This window comes from Oryctolagus cuniculus, chromosome 9 (genome assembly GCF_964237555.1).
Source record: "Oryctolagus cuniculus chromosome 9, mOryCun1.1, whole genome shotgun sequence".
NCBI classification, from domain to species: domain Eukaryota; kingdom Metazoa; phylum Chordata; class Mammalia; order Lagomorpha; family Leporidae; genus Oryctolagus; species Oryctolagus cuniculus.
Genome location: NC_091440.1, coordinates 101,656,293 through 101,675,510, shown reverse-complemented (window position 1 = coordinate 101,675,510; position 19,218 = coordinate 101,656,293). Strand labels below are relative to the sequence as shown.

Here is a 19,218-nt window from a genome sequence, read left to right as displayed (position 1 = left end):
CTTAAATCTCAAAGATAAGTCAACACTGTTTCTGTCACTTCTGACTCTCTGACACAATAACAGCTCTCTGAATTCCTTACCTAAGAGTACAATACTTATCAACATCCTCGTTCAAGGCAATGACAATGACCTTCCATCCTTGTGGACTACAGATGTAAGGAAAGGGAATAGTATGTTTTCTCTGAAAACTGGCATGAAAGATAGTCTTTCAGATAAGATGGACAATTTAGACATTTTAGCATTATTCTACTACCTTGCCTTTAGAGAAATAAAATAGGTTCACAAATCTGTTCTCCAGAGAAACTGTTCAGAGACATTAAAATATATATTTATTATTTATTTGAAAGGCAGAGAGAGAGAGAAAGAGAGAGATCTGGTGGTTCATTTTCCAAATGGCCACATGTCTGGGGCTGGGCTAGGCCAGGCTAAAGCCAGGAGCTAGGAACTCCCTTGGGTCTTTGACATGGGTGGCAGGGGTCCAAGTACTTGGGCCATCATCTGCTGCTTTCCCAGGTGTATTAACAGGGAGCTCAAAGTGGAGCAAAATGGGACACGAACTGGCACTTGTGTGTGACGCCGGTGTCACAGGTAGCGGCTTAGCCTGCTAAGCCACAAGCAATGCCGGCCCCCTATAGTCTAGATTAATTAATTAGTTAATTAAAAATATTTATTTTGAAGCAGAATTGGAGCTGGATTGGTGTGGGGCAGATGGGACTCGAACTGGCACCCATATGGGATGCTGGCGTTGCAGGCAGTGGCTTTACCTGTTAACACCACAACACCAGCCCCTAGTCTGGATTTCTAAAAATCCATCTTCACCATGAAAAGATAAGCACAATTATGTTGTGGGGGTCAAGAGCTCTGGCTGGGCTAAGAGAGACCCCTAGCTAGACTTAGTCCACGTTCCAGCTAGACTTAGTCCACAATCTTGTCTTCTGGACTCCCAGCTAGACTTGGACTTAGCCACGTTCTCGTCTTTTGGACCCCCAGCTAGACTTAGTCCACGATCTCATCTTCTAGAGTATAACAATAGAACCAGGAGACGCAGGTGCAGGTGAACAGAAGAGCAGGATTTATTGAAAGGTAGAAGGATAGTTCACACTCAAACATGAGTGTAGACAACCTCAAGAGAGATACTTGGCACAACCCAGGTGGCAGGCATCCTCTTGTAGGATAGGGTGGTACTCAGGGTGTGGCCTGTCTGAAGATCCAGACAAGACAGGATTTGGGGTGGGGCTGCCGTGCTGGTGGTGGTCTCCGGGAAGGTGTGATGGAAAGGGAGGTGTGCTGAGTCTTCAGTCCTGTTGAATCCCCATGGAATATGACGGAATTTGGGTGGTGCACAGGGCTTGGGTGTTGACAGTCCTTTGCTCTTTAGCCTTCTTAACTCCCTACCTATAGCTGTTGCACAGGCTAAGTGGCGGTGACAGCTGCGTCCGGGTGCACTTGCCCCTGTATCTCTCTGAGCAAATATATACTGGCTCCAGGCATCTGCTGAACCCCCTTTTGCATAATGCTTGACTTGGGTCCTCATAAGTATACCGTCAGTGGAAGCGGTTGCTGTGGAAGAGAGAGAGACTGGGAGAAACAGGACCTATGAACACTGAGTAACCCAGGCATGAGGGAGCGTGCTTCTTCCGCCATACTTTGCATCCCACATTAATTGTGTTTCTCCACTACATTTACAAGGGGACTTCAAAAAGTTCAGAACGTGGAATTTTTTTAAAAGAACTTATTTATTTTATTTGAAAGGTAGACTTACATAGAAAGAGAGAGAGAGAGAGAGAGAGAGAGAGAGAGATCCTCTACCCCACTAGTTCACCCCCTAAATGGTTTCAATAGCCAGGGCTGTGCCAGGCTGATACCAGGAGCCAGGAGCTTCTACTGGGTCTCCCACATGTGTTCAGGGGCTCAGGGACTTGAGTCATCTTCCACCACTTTCCCAGGTGCATCAGCAGGGGGCTGGATGAGAAGTAGAGCAGCCAGGGCTCAAATCAGTGCCCATATGGGATGCCGGCACTGCAGGCAGCAGCCTAACTCACTGTGGGTATTATGAAAAAGCTATGCATGTTGGGTCCCACATGGAAGATCTGGATTGAGTTCCCAGCTTCTGCTTTAGCTTGTCCCAGTTCTGGTTTTTATGGGCACTTGGTGTGTCTCTCTGTCTCTCAAATTAATTTTTTAAAAGGATTTATTTTATTTATTTGAAAGATAGAGTTACAGAGAGAGAGGGAGAGATAGAGAGGGAGACCTTCCATCCTCTGGTTCATTCCCCAGATGGCTGCAACAGCTGGGGCTGGACAAAGTCCAGCCAGCAGCCCAGAACTCCATCAGGGTCTCTCATGTGGGCGCAGGGAACCAAGCATTTGGACCATCTTCTGCTGCTTTCCCAGGAGCATTAGCAGGGAGCTGGATCAGAAGTGGAGCAGCCAGGACTCAAGCTGGTGCCCGTATGGGATGCCGGCGTTGCAGGAGACAGCTTAACCTGTTATACTACAATGCCAGCCCCTCAAATACATTTCTAACAATACAATACTCTGTGGCCAGCACTGTGGTGTAGCATGCCAAGCTGTCGCCTGCAGTGCCGGCATCCCATATGTGCACCAGTTTGAGTCCCAGCTGCTTCACTTCCGATCCAGCTCTCTGCTATGGCCTGGGAAAGCAGTGGAAGATGGCCCAGGTCCTTGGGCCCCTGCACCCGTGTGGGAGACCTGGAAGAAGCCCCTGGCTCCTGGCTTCATTTCGGCTTAGCTCCAGTCATTGTGGCCATCTCTCCTTATCTCCCCCTCCCACCCTGCTCTACCCATCTCTTTAACTCTGTCTTTCAAATACATAAAATACATTTTTAAAAAGTACAATACTTTATAGTCAGATACATCTAAGGAATTAAAAACTTCCAACCATTTCTTTAGATGTCTGCCCCAATTTATTTATTTATTTATTTTTGATTTTTGACAGGCAGAGTGGACAGTGAGAGAGACAGACAGAGAGAAAGGTCTTCCTTTTGCCGTTGATTCACCTCCAATGGCCGCCGCGGCCGGCGTGCTGCGACCGGCATATGGCGCTGATCCGAAGCCAGGAGCCAGGTGCTTCTCCTGGTCTCCCATGCGGGTGCAGGGCCCAAGGACCTGGGCCATCCTCCACTGCACTCCCTGGCCATAGCAGAGAGCTGGCCTGGAAGAGGGGCAACTGGGACAGAATCCAGCGCCCCGACCGGGACTAGAACCCGGTGTGCCGGCGCCGCAAGGCAGAGGATTAGCCTGTTGAGCCACAGCGCCGGCAACCCAATTTATTTTTTAAAAATTATTTTTATTTATTTTTTATCTGAGAGGCAGAATTACAGACAGAGAGATGAAGAGACAGAGAGAACGGTCTCCCAATCACTGATTCACTCTCCAAATGGCCACAACTACCAGAGCTGCGCTGATCCAAAGGCAGGAACCAGGAGCTTCTTCCAGGTCTCCCATGTGGGCCATCTTCTGTTGCTTTCCCAGGCCATAGCAGAGAGCTGGATTGGAAGACGGGTGGCTGGGACTAGAGCTGGTGCCCATATGTGAGCTGGCGCCACAGGCAGAGGCTTAGCCCTCTAAGCCTCAATGCTAGTCCCCTCAATTTCTTAAATGTCAGATTTTTTCTGAAAATTAATTTTTGGTGGCATATTCTAGTGCCTCCTCATTCTCTTGTCCCAAGACGTCTGGCAAACAATAGTCTACTTCCTATCTCATAAATCTGACTATTCTAGATGCCTTATATAAGAAAGACATGAATAGTCTCAAAATTCTAATATATATTGCAAACTTCTCCTTTAGATAATTGTACTAATGTATAACCCAGTGCTCTGTTCATTTCTTTGCTTCCTCATCTATCCAAGCTACTCTTTTAAAATATTGATAATTCAATAAACATTTCATTTTTAATTTGCATTTATTTTTTTTTTTTGTAGAAACTGATGTTTATTTTCCGTCAACCTCATTTCCATGTTTGCGTGAGAGCCCGTGACAAGCAGCCTAAGACCACTCAGTGGTTGTTCCCACCCACTCGGTGGCCTGAGCAGTGGGCGCTGCAGACCAGTCTTCAGTGGCGGGCTGAGCACTCCAGTCCTCAGTGGGGAACTGCTGAATAGGCACAGAGGGCACCTGCACGCCTTCGGACCAGTCAGCAACCTCAGGCTGAGTAGCAGTGAACTCGGGCGCTGGGGCCGTCCATTCACCCTGAAACTCCTCCTTGGTCACAGCTTTTTCAGCGGCGGCCTGCTCTTCTTTTTCAATCTCTTCAAGATCTCTGTAGAAGTAGAGATCAGGCATGACCTCCCAGGGGTGTTCACGGGAGATGGTACCACGCATGCGCAGAACCTCCCGGGCCAGCATCCACCACATCAGACCCACTGAATGGGCTCCCTTGTTGTTGCACGGGATGGCGATGTCCACGTAGCGCAGAGGCGAGTCTGTGTTGCACAGAGCAATGGTAGGCAGGTTCACGTAAGATGCCTCCGTGAGAGGCTGGTGGTCAGCCCGAGGGTCGGTAACCACCAGAAGCCGTGGCTCCCGGAAGGCTGCCTGGATCTGGTTAGTGAAGGTTCCAGGTGTGAAGCGGCCAGCAATGGGAGTAGCTCCAGTGGCAGCAGCAAACTTCAGCACAGCTCTCTGGCCAGTGTTCCTGGAGGATATCACACTGACATCAGCAGGGTTTTCAATGGCCACAATAGCACGAGCCGCCAACAGCAGCTTCTCCCAGGTCCTCTTCAGATTGATGATGTAGATGCCCTCACTCTTCCTTTTGTAGATGTACTGTTCCATCTGGAAGTCAAGGTTGGTGCCACCTAGGTGGGTTCCTGCTGCAAGGAACTTGAGGACGTCCTCCTCCTTCATTTGCAGGACATCAAGGGCTCCGGACATTGTGACAGCTTCCCCTTAAGTTACGCCGGGAATCAAAAACAACGCCGTATGGACCCCTGGCCGGGTAGCGCGGAAAGGAATTTGCATTTATTTTTTACTAGTGAAGTATTTTTCATGTTTATGATGACAATAATTCTGTCAGACTAGCATTTTTCTCATTTCACAGATTAGAAAACCAAAGACCAGAGAAACAATTTGTTCAGAACCCTATAGCCAGCAAGTGATAGAGTAAGATTTTAGTCTAAGTCTATGACTCTGGAACTGTTCTATACTATCTAGCCATATTGCTTCAAGTTTGCTTCTAATTTGTGCTGGAAGTCCAGGATTGTGATGCTTCTGTTTTTAGAACCCTTAAAAGGCAATCAGAGGCCGGCGCCGCGGCTCACTAGGCTAATCCTCCGCCTTGGGGCAGTGGCACACCGGGTTCTAGTCCCGGTCGGGGCGCCAGATTCTGTCCCGGTTGCCCCTCTTCCAGGCCAGCTCTCTGCTGTGGCCTGGGAAGGTAGTGGAGGATGGCCCAAGTGCTTGGGCCCTGCACCCCATGGGAGACCAGGATAAGTACCTGGCTCCTGCCATCGGATCAGCGCGGTGCGCTGGCCACAGCGCTCCAGCCGCGGCGGCCATTGGAAGGTGAACCAACGGCAAAGGAAGACCTTTCTCTCTGTCTCTCTCTCTCACTGTCCACTCTGCCTGTCAAAAAAAAAAAAAAAAAAAAAAAAAAAAAAAAAAAGGCAATCAGAGTCAACTCTGCGATTTTTTTTTTTTTAGAAGATTTATATATTTGACAGGATGACAGAGAGAGAGAGAGAGAGAGAATCTTCCTTCTGCTGGTTCATTCCCAAAATGGCTGCCATGGCAGGTGCTAGGCTAGGCTAAAAACAAGAAGCCTGGAACTCCATCCAGGTCTCCCACATGGGTGGAACACGCAGGGACCCAAGTGCTTTCTGCTTTCCCAGATGCATTAGCAGGGAGCTGGATTGGAAGTGGGGCAGCTGGGACTTGAACCGGCATCCTGATAGAGGATGTTGGCATTGCAAGTGGTGGCTTAACCTGTTGCCCCACAATGCTGGCTCCAACCCTGTGATTTTACAAGTAAGGAAAATTAGCACTTTTTGCTATCTTAGGCCATTCAAATCCTTCTAGTAACAAAGTTCCTGTGCCTGGATGTGAATGGCCTGAGGTTACACAGCCCTGGGAGGAGCTGTGATGAACTCGCATCTCCTGACTAGCAGTTTGGTGCTTTTTCTGCTGTGGTGGGCAACCATGCATTCTCAAATATTTCTCTCTTTCCCTTGGTCAGATTCTCTTTTAATAAATAATAATGATAATAATAGCAGCTGGCTTTCATTGCATGCTTGCACTTTGGAACACACTGTCCTGAGCACTGCGTACGCATCGCATCAGATCACCTCAGCAGAGCACATCTGATTCTCCCTCCACAGATCAGTGACTTGCCCGCAATCACATAACTCACCAGTGATGGGCTGAGAATTTAAACCCTATAGTGTGATTTCTTTTTTTTTTTTTTTTTTTTTTTTGACAGGCAGAGTGGACAGTGAGAGAGAGAGACAGAGAGAGAAAGGTCTTCCTTTTTGCCGTTGGTTCACCCTCCAATGGCCGCCGCTGCAGCCGGCGCACCGCGCTGATCCTGGCAGGAGCCAGGAGCCAGGTGCTTTTCCTGGTCTCCCATGGGGTGCAGGGCCCAAGCACCTGGGCCATCCTCCACTGCACTCCCTGGCCATAGCAGAGAGCTGGCCTGGAAGAGGGGCAACCGGGACAGAATCCGGCGCCCCGACCGGGACTAGAACCCGGTGTGCCGGCGCCGCAAGGTGGAGGATTAGCCTATTGAGCCACGGCGCCGGCCTATAGTGTGATTTCTGACTTTAAGTCAGGAAGGTCAAAAGAAGAAAATCAAAATTTTAATTTATGTTTATTGCTGAAAACAGACTGTAAATTAATTTAAAAATTTTTTACTTTAGTTCCTATCATTTTATTTGAATGGCAGGGAGAGAAAGAGAGAAAGAGAGAGAGAGAAAGAGAGAGAGAGAGAGAGAGAGAGAGAGAGAGAGATGGCTCATCCACTGATTCATTACCTAAATGCCCACAGCTGAAGCCAGGAGCCTGGAACTCAGTCTGGGTTTCCCATGTGGGTGGCAAAGACTCGAGTGCTTGAGCCATCACCTGCTGCCTTCCAGGGTGTGCATTAGCCAGAAGTTGGATAGGAAGCAGAGCCAGGACTTGGACCAGGCACTCTGATGTAAGACACAGGTGTCTTGAGCAGTGATTTCATTTTGTTTTTTAAAGATTATTCATTTATTTGAAAGACAGAGTGACAGAGAGGGGGAACAACAGAAACAGATTGTCCATCCCAAATGGTTGCAACGCCTGGGTCTGGGCCAGGACAAAGCTGGAAGACCAGAACTCCATCCAGGTCTCCCTCATGGGTGGAAGGGACCCAAGCACTTGAGCCATATTCCACTCCCTTCGCAGGTGCATTAGCAGGAAGCTGGATTGAAAGTAGAGTATGGAAGACTCAAACTGGCATTCTGACATGGGATGCGGGTGTCACAAACAGTGGCTTAACCCATTGCACCGCAATGCTGGCCTCTGTAGATGAAAGTATTAGCTATGATGCAAGCAGGAGGAGACAGGACAAATGGGAAAGGAGAAAGCCTGGCTATCGAGAAGAGTAAGACCTTCAGAGGAAGTGCCAGTCCTGTCAGTCATTCTCTTATTGAACAGATATTTGTGGAATGTGTACTGCTTTCCTCAGCAATAGAGGAACTTTGAGGAAAAGACACAGTGGAGACACGTAGATGAAAAGACATGGTTTTGATCTCCAAAGAGTAACACACTCAGAGGTACACAGAGTGTGCACTGTACAGACAGAGTGTGCACTGTACAGAATGTGCACTGTGATAAGCAGTACAATGGATGCCCACTCAAGCTGGCGGGGGTGGTGGTGAGGGAAGTAGCTAAACCTATTTTGTTGAGTCAAGGAATTGTTTCTAGTACAAGGGGACTTGAAGTTGGTCTGTGCAAAGACTCTGAGATAGAATGAACTTTTAGGGGGCCAGTGCCATAGCATAATGAGTAAAGCCACCACCTGCAGTGCTGGCATCCCATGTGGGCGCCAGTTTGAGTACCAGTTGCTCCACTTCTGATCCAGCTCTCTGCTATGGCCTGGGAAATCAGTGGAGGATGGCCCAAGTCTTTGGGTCCCCAAACTCTTGTGGGAGACACAGAATAAGCTCCTGGCTCCTGCCTTCAGATTGACCCAGCTCTGGCCGTTGCGGCCACTTGGGGAGTGAACCAGCAGATGGAAGATATCTCTCTTTTTCTCTGTCTCTCTGTCTCTCCTCCCCACCCTGTAACTAACTCTACCTTTCAAATAAATACATAAATCTTAAAAAAAAAAAAAAAAGTGAACTCCTGGAAGAACCACAGATGAACTAGTATCATTAGCACATCAACATTGAGGATGATGGAGAACAGGAAGTCAAAGTGGCTAAGAATGGATTCCAGACTAAGAAAGCTCTTAAATGCTCACTGAAGTGTTTAGATTTTACCCTGAAGATGATAAGTATTGACAGATTAGTTACAACATTTTGTTTTCCCTTTAGGAAAAACAAGTTTTTAAAGATAGGTGTTACAAAATAATGCAAAGTGATAAAAATCTCTGTTCTCAAAAACCTTGAAAATTATTTTGCTGACGAGCTAATTCTTCAGTCGTATTTGAAAATCTTCCAGCAGATGGACCAAAACAAAACTAACAGAAATCAAAACCAGGAACGGATAGATGCCACCACACTTCTCAAGAATCCTCATTGTGTTTCCCATTTCTTCAGTCACAAACATCTGCTTGTCCTCCTGGAACATGTTTGCTTACCCCTTGACACCGTGTCCTCTGACTTCGGTGGGCTTATCACGTGGGAGACACTGATGAGCACCGCAAATGCACCATTTCATCACATGCCCACACAAAGTAGTGTTCGTTAGTCAAGAAAACAAACATTGGTTAAGGATACATGTCCAGTGCCATACAGTTAATAAGCGATTGAACTAGAATTGACCCAGTAAAACTTTTCACTTTTTTATTCAGCAAGGGCAAAGTTAGGTGAATGAAATTTAGTTCCTTTTAGCACTGAAAATAGATGGGGAGTGTAGATTAGCTTCTTTGCTAAGAGTTCTCTTCCCCTGTGGCTACAGTCTGGTAGAAATATAGACTATAAATTACAAAATTAGGAATTACTCATAACTATGTTCTTAGCACCTGTTTCAACATAGTGCCCATAAAAGATGTTTACCATTTATGACATGAATAAATGCATGTCTCCCTTCTATTCTGTCTACTGTTGACAAACCTCAGATGGTTGCAGAGTTTATGTCCAGCACAGCGTGGATCTTTTTTTCTGGAAGAGTAGAGTAAGAAAAGAGAGGGGAAAAAATCAGTCTTTTCACATCCAATTGCCTTGGAGGAGCTGGGAAGAGAGCAATTCACACTTGATTATCTTACATCAGATAAATGAGCAGCACCTGAATTGCTGGGTAGTCTGGAGACAGCGCTCCCTGCAGCCCGACCTGCCAGCCTGCTCTCACCTCCGGGGCCATGCCTCCTTCCCTGTCAGTCTTGGCTCTCGGCTTCCTGCTAACTCTGGCCTTGGGCCAGACATTCCACTTTCAAGAAAATTTGTTTCTGCAGTTTCTGGGCTTAGACAAGATGCCTTCACCCGAGAAGTTCCAACCCGTGCCTTCCATCTTGAAGAAGATTGTCCAGGACCGAGAGGCAGAAGCAGCCGCCGGGGTCGCCCAGGACTTGTGCTACGTCAAGGAGCTGGGTGTCCGTGGGAACATGCTTCGACTTCTCGCGGACCGTGGTAAGGACACTGGCACTGTCTCCAGAGAGAACTCTGGAAGTGCACGCCGTGAGGAAAGGAAAGGAAAGGACGTGCGTTCACGCAGGCTCTTGTGTTGGTGTCTTGCACGTTTTGTCTCATGTAATTCCAGCCGCAATCCCGAGAGGAGGGTAAATATTCTTATCGGGGTTTGAACAACCAGGAAATTAGGGTTTGGGCGGTCGGTAACTTATAACCTAATCGAGGTCATCCAGCTAGTGCCTCATCAAATAATTCAAATAATATTTTTTTTCCCCTGAATCAATTGCTTTGTGCTTCAGTTTAGATAAAGTTTCAGGTTGAATTAGGGCTCCGTCTCCCGCTCTTCAGCCCACAATACCCAGATCCTGGAGCCTTTGGGATGCTCAGCAGGGGACTAGAAATTTTGAACAGTTTGCCCACAGAGCCCCGGTTCCCCTCACCGTACCTCCTCACTTCTCTTGTTGGGTGAAAAACGTTTTTCCTGATTGCTGAATACAGATCAATAATACAAGGGAGCTTCAGAAAGTTTGTAGAAAAATGGCACTAAAAGATAATTTTTGAAGTCCATGCATTGCTTTTTCCCAATATTCATTTTCCCTGGACTCTTTGAAGTCCCGGCATGGATGTAATTTTCAGAGCTTTTACATAAAGATCCCAGTGTATGCACTGCTTTCCCAAAATGACCACCCACCAAATCTCCCAGGTCCTCTGTTAAAAGTAACCTCTTTCCTGCCTCTCACTCTCCCATCTAATTCTTATTCAAAGTCTAGGACGAGTGTTGAGAATCTGCATTTCTATATAGACTCCCTGGTGGTTCAGATGCAGAACCGAGAGCCTGGGTTAGTTTTACAGCTGGGGGAGAGAAGTTTGAATTCAGAAGCATTTATTGGATACCTACTGCAAGGCTGGAGCTGTATGGCCTTGAGAATCCAGAGATGGGCAATAAAGTCTGCCCTTTAAAAAAGGAAGATGGACCAACAGATGACTTCCATGCATTGCGTTGGGTACTGGATAATGATCCAGATCCCAGGGCTGGGAGATGTGAGTTCAGAAAAAATCCCTGGAGGAGGGAGTTGTGGGGGTGGGGGGAATGGTGGGAAGGACTTTTCCTGGAGAGAGTAAAGAACAGAGCTAAGAATGCGGTTTGGAGAATGTTCCCCCAGTCTCCTATGGAAAGAACTGATTTTCTGAGGATCATAATCCTATCAAATGATATGGAGAAAAATACATAATCTAACCATTGTCACAGTTGAGAAAACCACCATTGATAACTGGTTCATATTCCAGACTTTTCTTTGTTTATAGAGACTTAAACTTGTAATATTTTTGTACATGGGATCATGCTATCCATTCATCCAATATCCAGCACGTTTCTTTCTTTTTCTTTTCTTTTTTTTTTTTTTTTTTTTTTTTTTTTTTTTTTTTTTTTTGACAGGCAGAGTGGATAGTGAGAGAGAGAGACAGAGAGGAAGGTCTTCCTTTGCTGTTGGTTCACCCTCCAATGGCCGCTGCGGCCGGCGCACCACGCTGATCCGAAGGCAGCACCATGGGTGCTTGGGCCATCCTCTACTGCATTCCCAGGCCACAGCAGAGAGCTGGCCTGGAAGAGGGGCGGCAACTGGGACAGAATCCAGCGCCCCGACCGGGACTAGAACCCGGTGTGCTGGCGCCGCTAGGTGGAGGATTAGCCTATTGAGCCGCGGCGCCGGCCTCAGCACGTTTCTTACAATAGTCAACCTATCCTCTTTTAACACTTGTGTAAAATTGTGTAGATGTCCTATTGTTAGGCATAGGGATAATATGAAGAGTGTATACATCATTTACACTACTGTTTGTACTTTTTCTAGTGTTTCCCTAGGGTAAATTCTTAGGAGAGACATTTACACTTTGGATGTGGAGCAAATGTCTTCCAAGATTTATACCCACCATGAGTATATGAGAATTCTCACTTCCCAAGTTCATGAGAAATTGTTGAGGTTTAACATCCATTCAGAAAAGTAGGGAAACCTGACAGACAGCTCAATGAATTTTCTCAGCAGGTCAAGATCAGGAGCTGCTCCCTAGAGGCTCCTGCCTGCCTTCTGGTTAATCCTTCACTGCCCCTCTTTCTTCTGACAGCTCAAATTACATGTTAGCTTTGTAACTTTCTACAAATAGAAATATAGAATGTATTTTTTTTGCATCTTTTTTTCACTCAACACTACATTTATGAGATTATCTATGGTTTTATATTTCAGTTCATCAATCTCATTTCCATGTAGTATTTTATTCTGTTAATATGTGACCATGTACCCATCAATGCTACAGTATATGTCCATCTGTTTTATTTTTTATCTGCATATTTTTTACTAATCTGGTAGCAAAATATTATTACATTATTTTAACTTGTATTTCTTTTTTAAATACTTATGTTTTTTTTTTTTTTTAATATTTATTTATTTGAAAGGCAGAGAAAGAGAGGCAGAGGCAGAGAGAGACAGAGAGAGGTCTTCCATCTGCTGGTTCAAATGACCGGAGCTTCGCCAATCCGAAGTCAGGAGCCGGGAGCTTCTTCCAGGTCTCCCACACGGGTGCAGGGGCCCAAGCAGCTGGGACTCAAACCAGTGTCCATATGGGATGCCAGCACTACAGGCAGCAGCTTTACCCACTACAACACTGCAGTGGCCCCAAGATTTACATTAAAAAAAATTTTTTTTTGACAGGCAGAGTGGACAGTGAGAGAGAGACCCTCCAATGGCCGCTGCGGCCGGCGCACCACGCTGATCCGAAGCCAGGAGCCAGGTACTTCTCCTGGTCTCCCATGGGGTGCAGGGCCCAAGCACTTGGGCCATCCTCCACTGCACTCCCTGGCCACAGCAGAGAGCTGGCCTGGAAGAGGGGCAACCGGGACAGAATCCGGCGCCCCGACCAGGACTAGAACCCAGTGTGCTGGCGCCGCAAGGCGGAGGATTAGCCTAGTGAGTCGCGGCGCCGGCCCAGATAATGCCTTTTTATACATTCTGACAATTTTTCTGTTGGGGTTCTTTTTCTAAATGAGCTATAAAGATTCAATCATTTGTAACAGCTCCTTATAATCCAGATTTTTAACTCTTTCAACATTACAAGTTTTTATAGTTTTTCTTTGTGTTTTTAATTTTGTTAATTGTGCTTTGAATACAGAACTTATCAAAAATTTTAAAAGATTTATTTTATTTATTTGAAAGACAGAGTTACAGAGAGAGGTAGAGACAGAGAGAGGTCCTCCATCCGCTGGTTCACTCCCCAGATGACTGCAACGGCCAGAGCTGTGCCAATCCAAAGTTAGGAGTCAGGAGCTTCTTCCAGGTCTCCAACGTAGGTGCAGGGGCCCAAGCACTTGGGCCATCTTCTACTGCTTTCCCAGGCCATAGCAGAGACCTGGATGGGAAGAGGAGCAGCTGGGACTAGAACCAGCGCCCATATGGGATGCTGACGCTTCAGGCCAGGGCTTTAACCCGTTGTGCCACAGCACTGCCCTCAGAACTTATTAATTTTCATGCTGTCAAATCTGTCCTTCTTGTCCTTTCTGGCTTTTGAGTGTTTCTTCGTGCCTGAAAAATGTGATTGAGAGATATGAATGAGTATATTAGAATCAAAAGCCATGGACAGGAGAGATTGAGAAGGATATGGACTGATGAAAACATCCGTGCATTTGGCAGCTGGCCAGTCTTTGAGATAGCAGTTTTAGTGGAGCAGAAGGGTACAAGAGAAAAGCTGGATGATAGCAGAAGAGGGTGTGGTCAGAAGAGACAGCATACAAAGACTGATGATCCTGCAATAAGCTTAAAGAGGAAACTGACTCAATAGGTGCTTTTTTTTTTTTTTTTTTTTTTTTATGGTAAAGACTGCTTCATTGGTGGCAGTTAGAACAAGTCAATGAATATTGATCCTAGAGAAGAGCTCAGTTTGCATCAGGTACTGGTCCATAGAGAGCCGGAAGAGACTGAAGCCAGTGATGGCTGGCATGATGCGTTTCTTGGGAAATGAAGCCATGGCAGCCACTACATGGCGGATGCCACTCCCCCCACTGTGAGAGCCCTAGTGGCCCTTACAGAGGGGCATCAGCTACTCTACTCTTTGGGTGCCCTGGTGTCCCAGTCTCTTCCTGAAACAGCTTTTGTTTCTCTGGAACTTTCTTTTCTTTTCTTTTTTTAATTTTCTTTATTTATTTTTGACAGGCAGAGTGGACAGAGAGAGAGAGACAGAGAGAAAGGTCTTCCATTTTTGTTGGTTCACCCCACAATGGCCGCTGCGGCTGGTGCGCTGATCCGAAGTCAGGAACCAGGTGCTTCTGGTCTTCCATGCGGGCGCAGGGACCAGAAGACTTGGGCCATCCTCCACTGCACTCCCTGGGCACAGCAGAGAGCTGGACTGGAAGAGGAGCAACCGGGACAGAATCCGGCGCCCTGACCGGGACTAGAACCCGGGGTGCTGGTGCCTCAGGCGGATTAGCTGATTGAGCCGTGGCACCGGCCTGGAACTTTATTTTCAAAATGCCTGTGTGAAGCTGTGCTCTGGTCCATCCTCTGGGCAGTCTGACCAAGAGCCAAGAGCTTTCACAGCGTGTGGGCTCCGTGACTGTCCACCATCCATGACCACTGCACACCAGGAATGAAAAAACAAGTCCGTTTTTTATTTTTAAAGATTTACTAATATGCTTTAGAGGCATAGTTACAGAGAGAGGAAGAGACAGAGAGAGAGGTCTTCCACCTGCTGGTTCACTCCCCAAATGGCTGAACGGCAAGAGCAGGGTCAATCAGGAGCCAGGAGCTTCTTCCGGGGTCTCCCACGTGGGTGCAGGGGCCCAAGCACTTGGGCCATCTTCCGCTGCTTTCCCAAGCCATAGCAGAAGGCTAGATCAGAAGCTAGACCAGGACTTGAACCAGCACTCCTATACCTACTAAACCACAGTATCAGCCCCAGTTGTTGTTGTTGTTGTTTTTTTTTTTCTCCCCAATGAGGCTTGTGAATGAAGAGGTGAGGTCAATGTGATTATCTAGAAAGCTTGGGTTTCAGTTGAAGTGTCTCCACCAGCTGAATGACTTTAGAAAATGCCTGCTTACAGGGACCCTGGCAAACCAAATGTCGGCACTAGGCCAACGAAATGTCTGCAGAAACAAAGAAATGGAAGATGCCAAAAATAAATAAATAAATAAACAAATAAATAAGAAAGAAAGAAAGAAAACAACAGATAATGAAAAAAGAAAAGAGAAAGTAAAAGTGTAAACATTCCCCCCTGGGCTTTTTCTAGAGGAATGGGTAAAACCTTACCTCTTCAGGCAGGGAAGTAAGCTCTGAGAACAGAGAGGTGGGGCAGGAGACACAGCATTCAGATCCAAGAGTGGAAATTGTTGAGCTTGACAACTGTGGGTCTTGGGTCAGGAATTAGCACAGGGTAACACCATAGGTGTTTCTGGAGGTCCTGTCTTGGCTGAATGATGGGTACTTTTTAACTTTTTTTTTTTGGTAAAATTTTAAATTTACATTACAGTCAAAGGCTTAATGGCTCCACTAAATAAAAATAAGAAGTAAAAAGACTGTAGTTCAGCAGGAAAATAGGCAAGAGCTGCAAACAATAATCAAGTGAAAAGATATTTAGCTTCATTCATATAAAGTAGATTTTAAAATAATCCCCAAATCATTAAAATTATTAGTAGTATATAATTTTTTAAAAAATTTACTTACTTATTTGAAAGACAGAGTTGAGACAGATCTTCAACCTGCTGGTTCACTCCCCAAATGGCCATAACAACCAGGGCTTGGTCAGGCCAAAGCCAGGAGCCAGGAGCTTCTTCTGGGTCTCCCACATGGGTGTGGGGCCCCACATACTTGGGCCATCTTCTGCTGCTTTCCAGGTGCATTAGCAGGAAGCTAGATTGGAAGTGGAGCAGCTGGGACTTGAACCAATACCCATACGGAACGCTGATGCTGCAGGCTGTGGCTTTACCTACTATGCCTGAGCACAGGCCCCAGTAGAACATAATTCTTAACAATTTGTTTGATAAAGATTTAAAACAAAGTTTGACAAAACACTGTATCCAGCAACGCTGATACACTCAGACATTTATTTATTTATTTTTTTGATTTTTTTTTTTCTGACAGGCAGAGTTAGTGAGAGAGAGAGAGAGACAGAGAGAGAAAAGTCTTCCTTCCATTGGTTCACCCCCCAATGGCAGCTACAGCCAGCGTGCTGTGCCTATCCGAAGCCAGGAGCCAGGTGCTTCCTCCTGGTCTCCCATGCGGGTGCAGGGCCCAAGCACTTGGGCCATCCTCCACTGCCTTCCCAGGCCACAGCAGAGAGCTGGACTGGAAGAGGAGCAACCGGAACAGAATCTGGCGCCCCAACCAGGACTAGAACCTGGGGTACCGTGCTGCAGGCGGAGGATTAGCCTAGTGAGCCACGGTGCCAGCCTTTTTTTGACTTTTTTAAAAAGCTGTAACTCCCACATACGAGAGAACATGCAGTATTTGTTTCTGTGTCTACCTTATCCACTCAACATGATGTCTTCCAGTTGCACCCATTTTGATTCAAATAATAGAATTTCTTTTTTTTATAGCCTACATAATATTCCATCATATATATATATATATAATTTTCTTTATCTGATGGGCACTCTTGTTAAAGTTGATTGAATGACTGGACTTCGGCTGGCAACACCAGATGGTGTAGGTTGTTCTTAAATAGTCTGTGCCCTGGGCTCTTCAACAGGGCAGTGTGTTGAACTGATGGATGCCTTGTCAGTGTAACAGTTTTCATGCCTGAAATGAAACATTTAGGATTTCGAAAGAAAACCAGTTAAAGGCTGAAATATTACAACCAGGGAAACTTCAGAAGTGACGACCCAGAGAGAGATTGGGGGAAATGGCCAATTTTTATGCTTAGGTTCAAGGAAGAAGGGGTAGGTATGCAGAAATGTGGCTGGATGAGAGGTGTGGTCTCCCATGGCAGACTGCGGGAGAAACCCCAGAAGGTGTGTCTGTGCCCTCTGGAGTCTTCCTCCCCTTCCTCCCACCCCAGCTGCGGGCAGGACCCCTCTGGAATGTGGGTGTTCCGGGGTGTGACCTTGTGCGGCTTTGTGGCTGTGCTGTGGGAGAGGCGGTCTAGTTTCTGTGACCCACCTTGGGGAAGAGGAATTGCGGTTTCTGTGACTCACTTTAGAGAAAAAAGAGAGGCCGGGGGAGGCCGGACGGGCTTGCTTCTGCGGCTTTCCTGTGTCCTTCAGCCGGCCAGTGTTACCATGCTTCGGGGCATCGTCCTGAGTCCCGACCGTCCTGATGATGCTGGGAGTTGTTGTCCGTATTCATAACTGAAGTTCATGGACGCCTAAAACCCAGTCCTCCCGAATGATAGGATGTTCCCACCTGATAATTCTCCACGCTGACATTTGTAAATGGATACTTCATGTTTGCAGCATATAGGTGGATATGAATTAAAAACTATTATGGTGACTCTCATGTGTCTCTTTTCCCTTTTAGGTTTCTTTCTTTACTCCAAGAAACTTTCCCAAGACAACTTTTGCCTACAAAAGCTTCTTTACTTTAACCTCTCTGCCATCAGCAGAGAGGAACAGCTAACAATGGCCCGGCTGGGCCTGGACTTGGGGCCCAATTCTTATTATAACCTAGGACCAGACCTGGAAGTGTCTCTGTCTGTGGCTCGGGAGCCTCATGTGAGCGGCCGGTCCTTCCCTAAGCCGGGTAGAAGGATGGCATTGCAGTCAGTACCACGGCCTCAAGGTGCTCTTCATTTCAACCTGCTGGATATGGCTCAGGACTGGAACAACAACCCACAGAAGAACCTGGGCTTATTCCTGGAGATACTCGTCAGAGAAGACAGAGGTTCTGGGGTTCATTTTCAGCTTGAGGACACCTGTGCCAGACTGAGACGCTCCCTTCATGCTTCTCTGCTGGTGGTGACCCTCAACCCTGCACAGTGCCACCTTTCTTCCCGGAAGAGGAGGGCAGCCAGCCCTGCCGCCAGCCCTGCCTGCAGGAGCCTCTGCCACCGTCACCAGCTATTCATCAACTTCCGGGACCTGGGTTGGCATAAGTGGATCATTGCGCCTAGGGGGTTCATGGCAAATTACTGCCATGGGGAGTGTCCTTTCTCACTGACCACCTCTCTCAACAGCTCCAGCTACGCCTTCATGCAAGCACTGATGCGTGCCGTCGACCCGCAGGTCCCCCAGGCTGTCTGTATCCCCACCAAGCTGTCTCCCATTTCCATGCTGTACCAGGACAACAATGACAACGTCATCCTACGGCATTATGAAGACATGGTGGTTGATGAATGTGGGTGTGGGTAGGATGGCAGAGGAGTGCCCTTGATGACAAATCTCCTAATAAAACTGGTTGCTGGCTCCCTGGATCTGAAATGTCAATTTTTAATTTATAATTCCTGATGACCATTGGAGTGGGCATCTGGAGCAGTGGTTAAGACTCTGCCTGGAATCCTTGCAACTCTTACCACAGTGTCTGGGTTTCAGTCCTGGCTCTGCTTGTAGCTACTGTGTACTCTAGGGGGCAGCAGAGGATGACTTTGGTAGCTGGGTTCCTGCTTCCTGCAGGGGAGACCCACGAGGAGTTTCTACCTTTTCCTGTTGAGAGAGCTAAATATAAAAGCTAATTATTTCCAGTTGTCATTGCCTTAAATCAATCACCTATCATATCCTAAGGTACTTTTACAATTTTTAAAAAAGATTTATTTATTTATTTGAAAGTGAGAATTACGGAGGGAGGGGGGTGAGAGAGAGAGATCTTTCAGCATTGATTCACTCTCCAAATGGCTACAATGGCCAGGGCTGGGTCAGGCCAAAGCCAGAAGCCAGGAACTCCATCCATGTGTTCCCTGTGGGTGCAGGGACCCAAGTACTTAAGCCATCTTCACAGAAAACTGGAATTGAAGTGGAATAGCTGTGACAGGAACCAGCGCCCCTGTGGGATGCTGGCATTGCAGGCAATGGCTTAATCGACAGTGCTGGCCCCAACTTTTACAATTTTTAACCGGATCTTTTTTTTTATTTTAGCTTTTGTTGATGTCAGTTATAACTGGATTATATTGCAAAGACATGTGAGGACCCCTGAATAACTCTCCCATCTTTTTTCACATCCTCCCAATGAAATGATTGTCTTGAATTTGGTACATGTTCTTCCATTCATTTCTTCAACATTTTACTGCATGCATTGTATCCATACATAGTATAAGCATTTTTTCATAAATGGTAAACTTCATATAAGCAATATTGGAATATATTTTTATCTATCCCTTTTTTTCTTCTCTATTCTTTATTTATCTCAATTATTTATTTATTTATTATGTTAAAGATTTTTATTTATTTGAGAAGTAGAGTTATGGGGGTGGGGAACAGAGAGAAAGATCTTCCATTAGCTGGTTAACTCCCCAAGTAGCTGCAACGGCCAGAGCTGGG

The 19,218-nt window shown here is 46.6% G+C and overlaps 2 protein-coding genes across 2 annotated transcripts; one reads left to right on the top strand and one right to left on the bottom strand.

Annotated features, from left to right (window-relative positions):
* Nucleotides 1-3,923: 3,923 nt before the first annotated feature.
* LOC138843853 (small ribosomal subunit protein uS2-like) lies at nucleotides 3,924-4,988 on the bottom strand. Its single transcript, XM_070049294.1, has one exon. The coding sequence runs from the start codon at nucleotides 4,893-4,895 to the stop codon at nucleotides 4,008-4,010; it is 888 nt and encodes a 295-aa protein (XP_069905395.1). The 5' UTR covers nucleotides 4,896-4,988; the 3' UTR covers nucleotides 3,924-4,007.
* A 4,361-nt stretch (nucleotides 4,989-9,349) lies between these two features.
* On the top strand, nucleotides 9,350-18,158 carry GDF3 (growth differentiation factor 3). Its single transcript, XM_002712765.5, has 2 exons — nucleotides 9,350-9,772; nucleotides 17,267-18,158. Exons 1-2 carry the CDS (start codon nucleotides 9,505-9,507, stop codon nucleotides 18,094-18,096), a joined length of 1,098 nt encoding a protein of 365 aa, XP_002712811.2. The 5' UTR covers nucleotides 9,350-9,504; the 3' UTR covers nucleotides 18,097-18,158.
* Nucleotides 18,159-19,218: the final 1,060 nt, after the last annotated feature.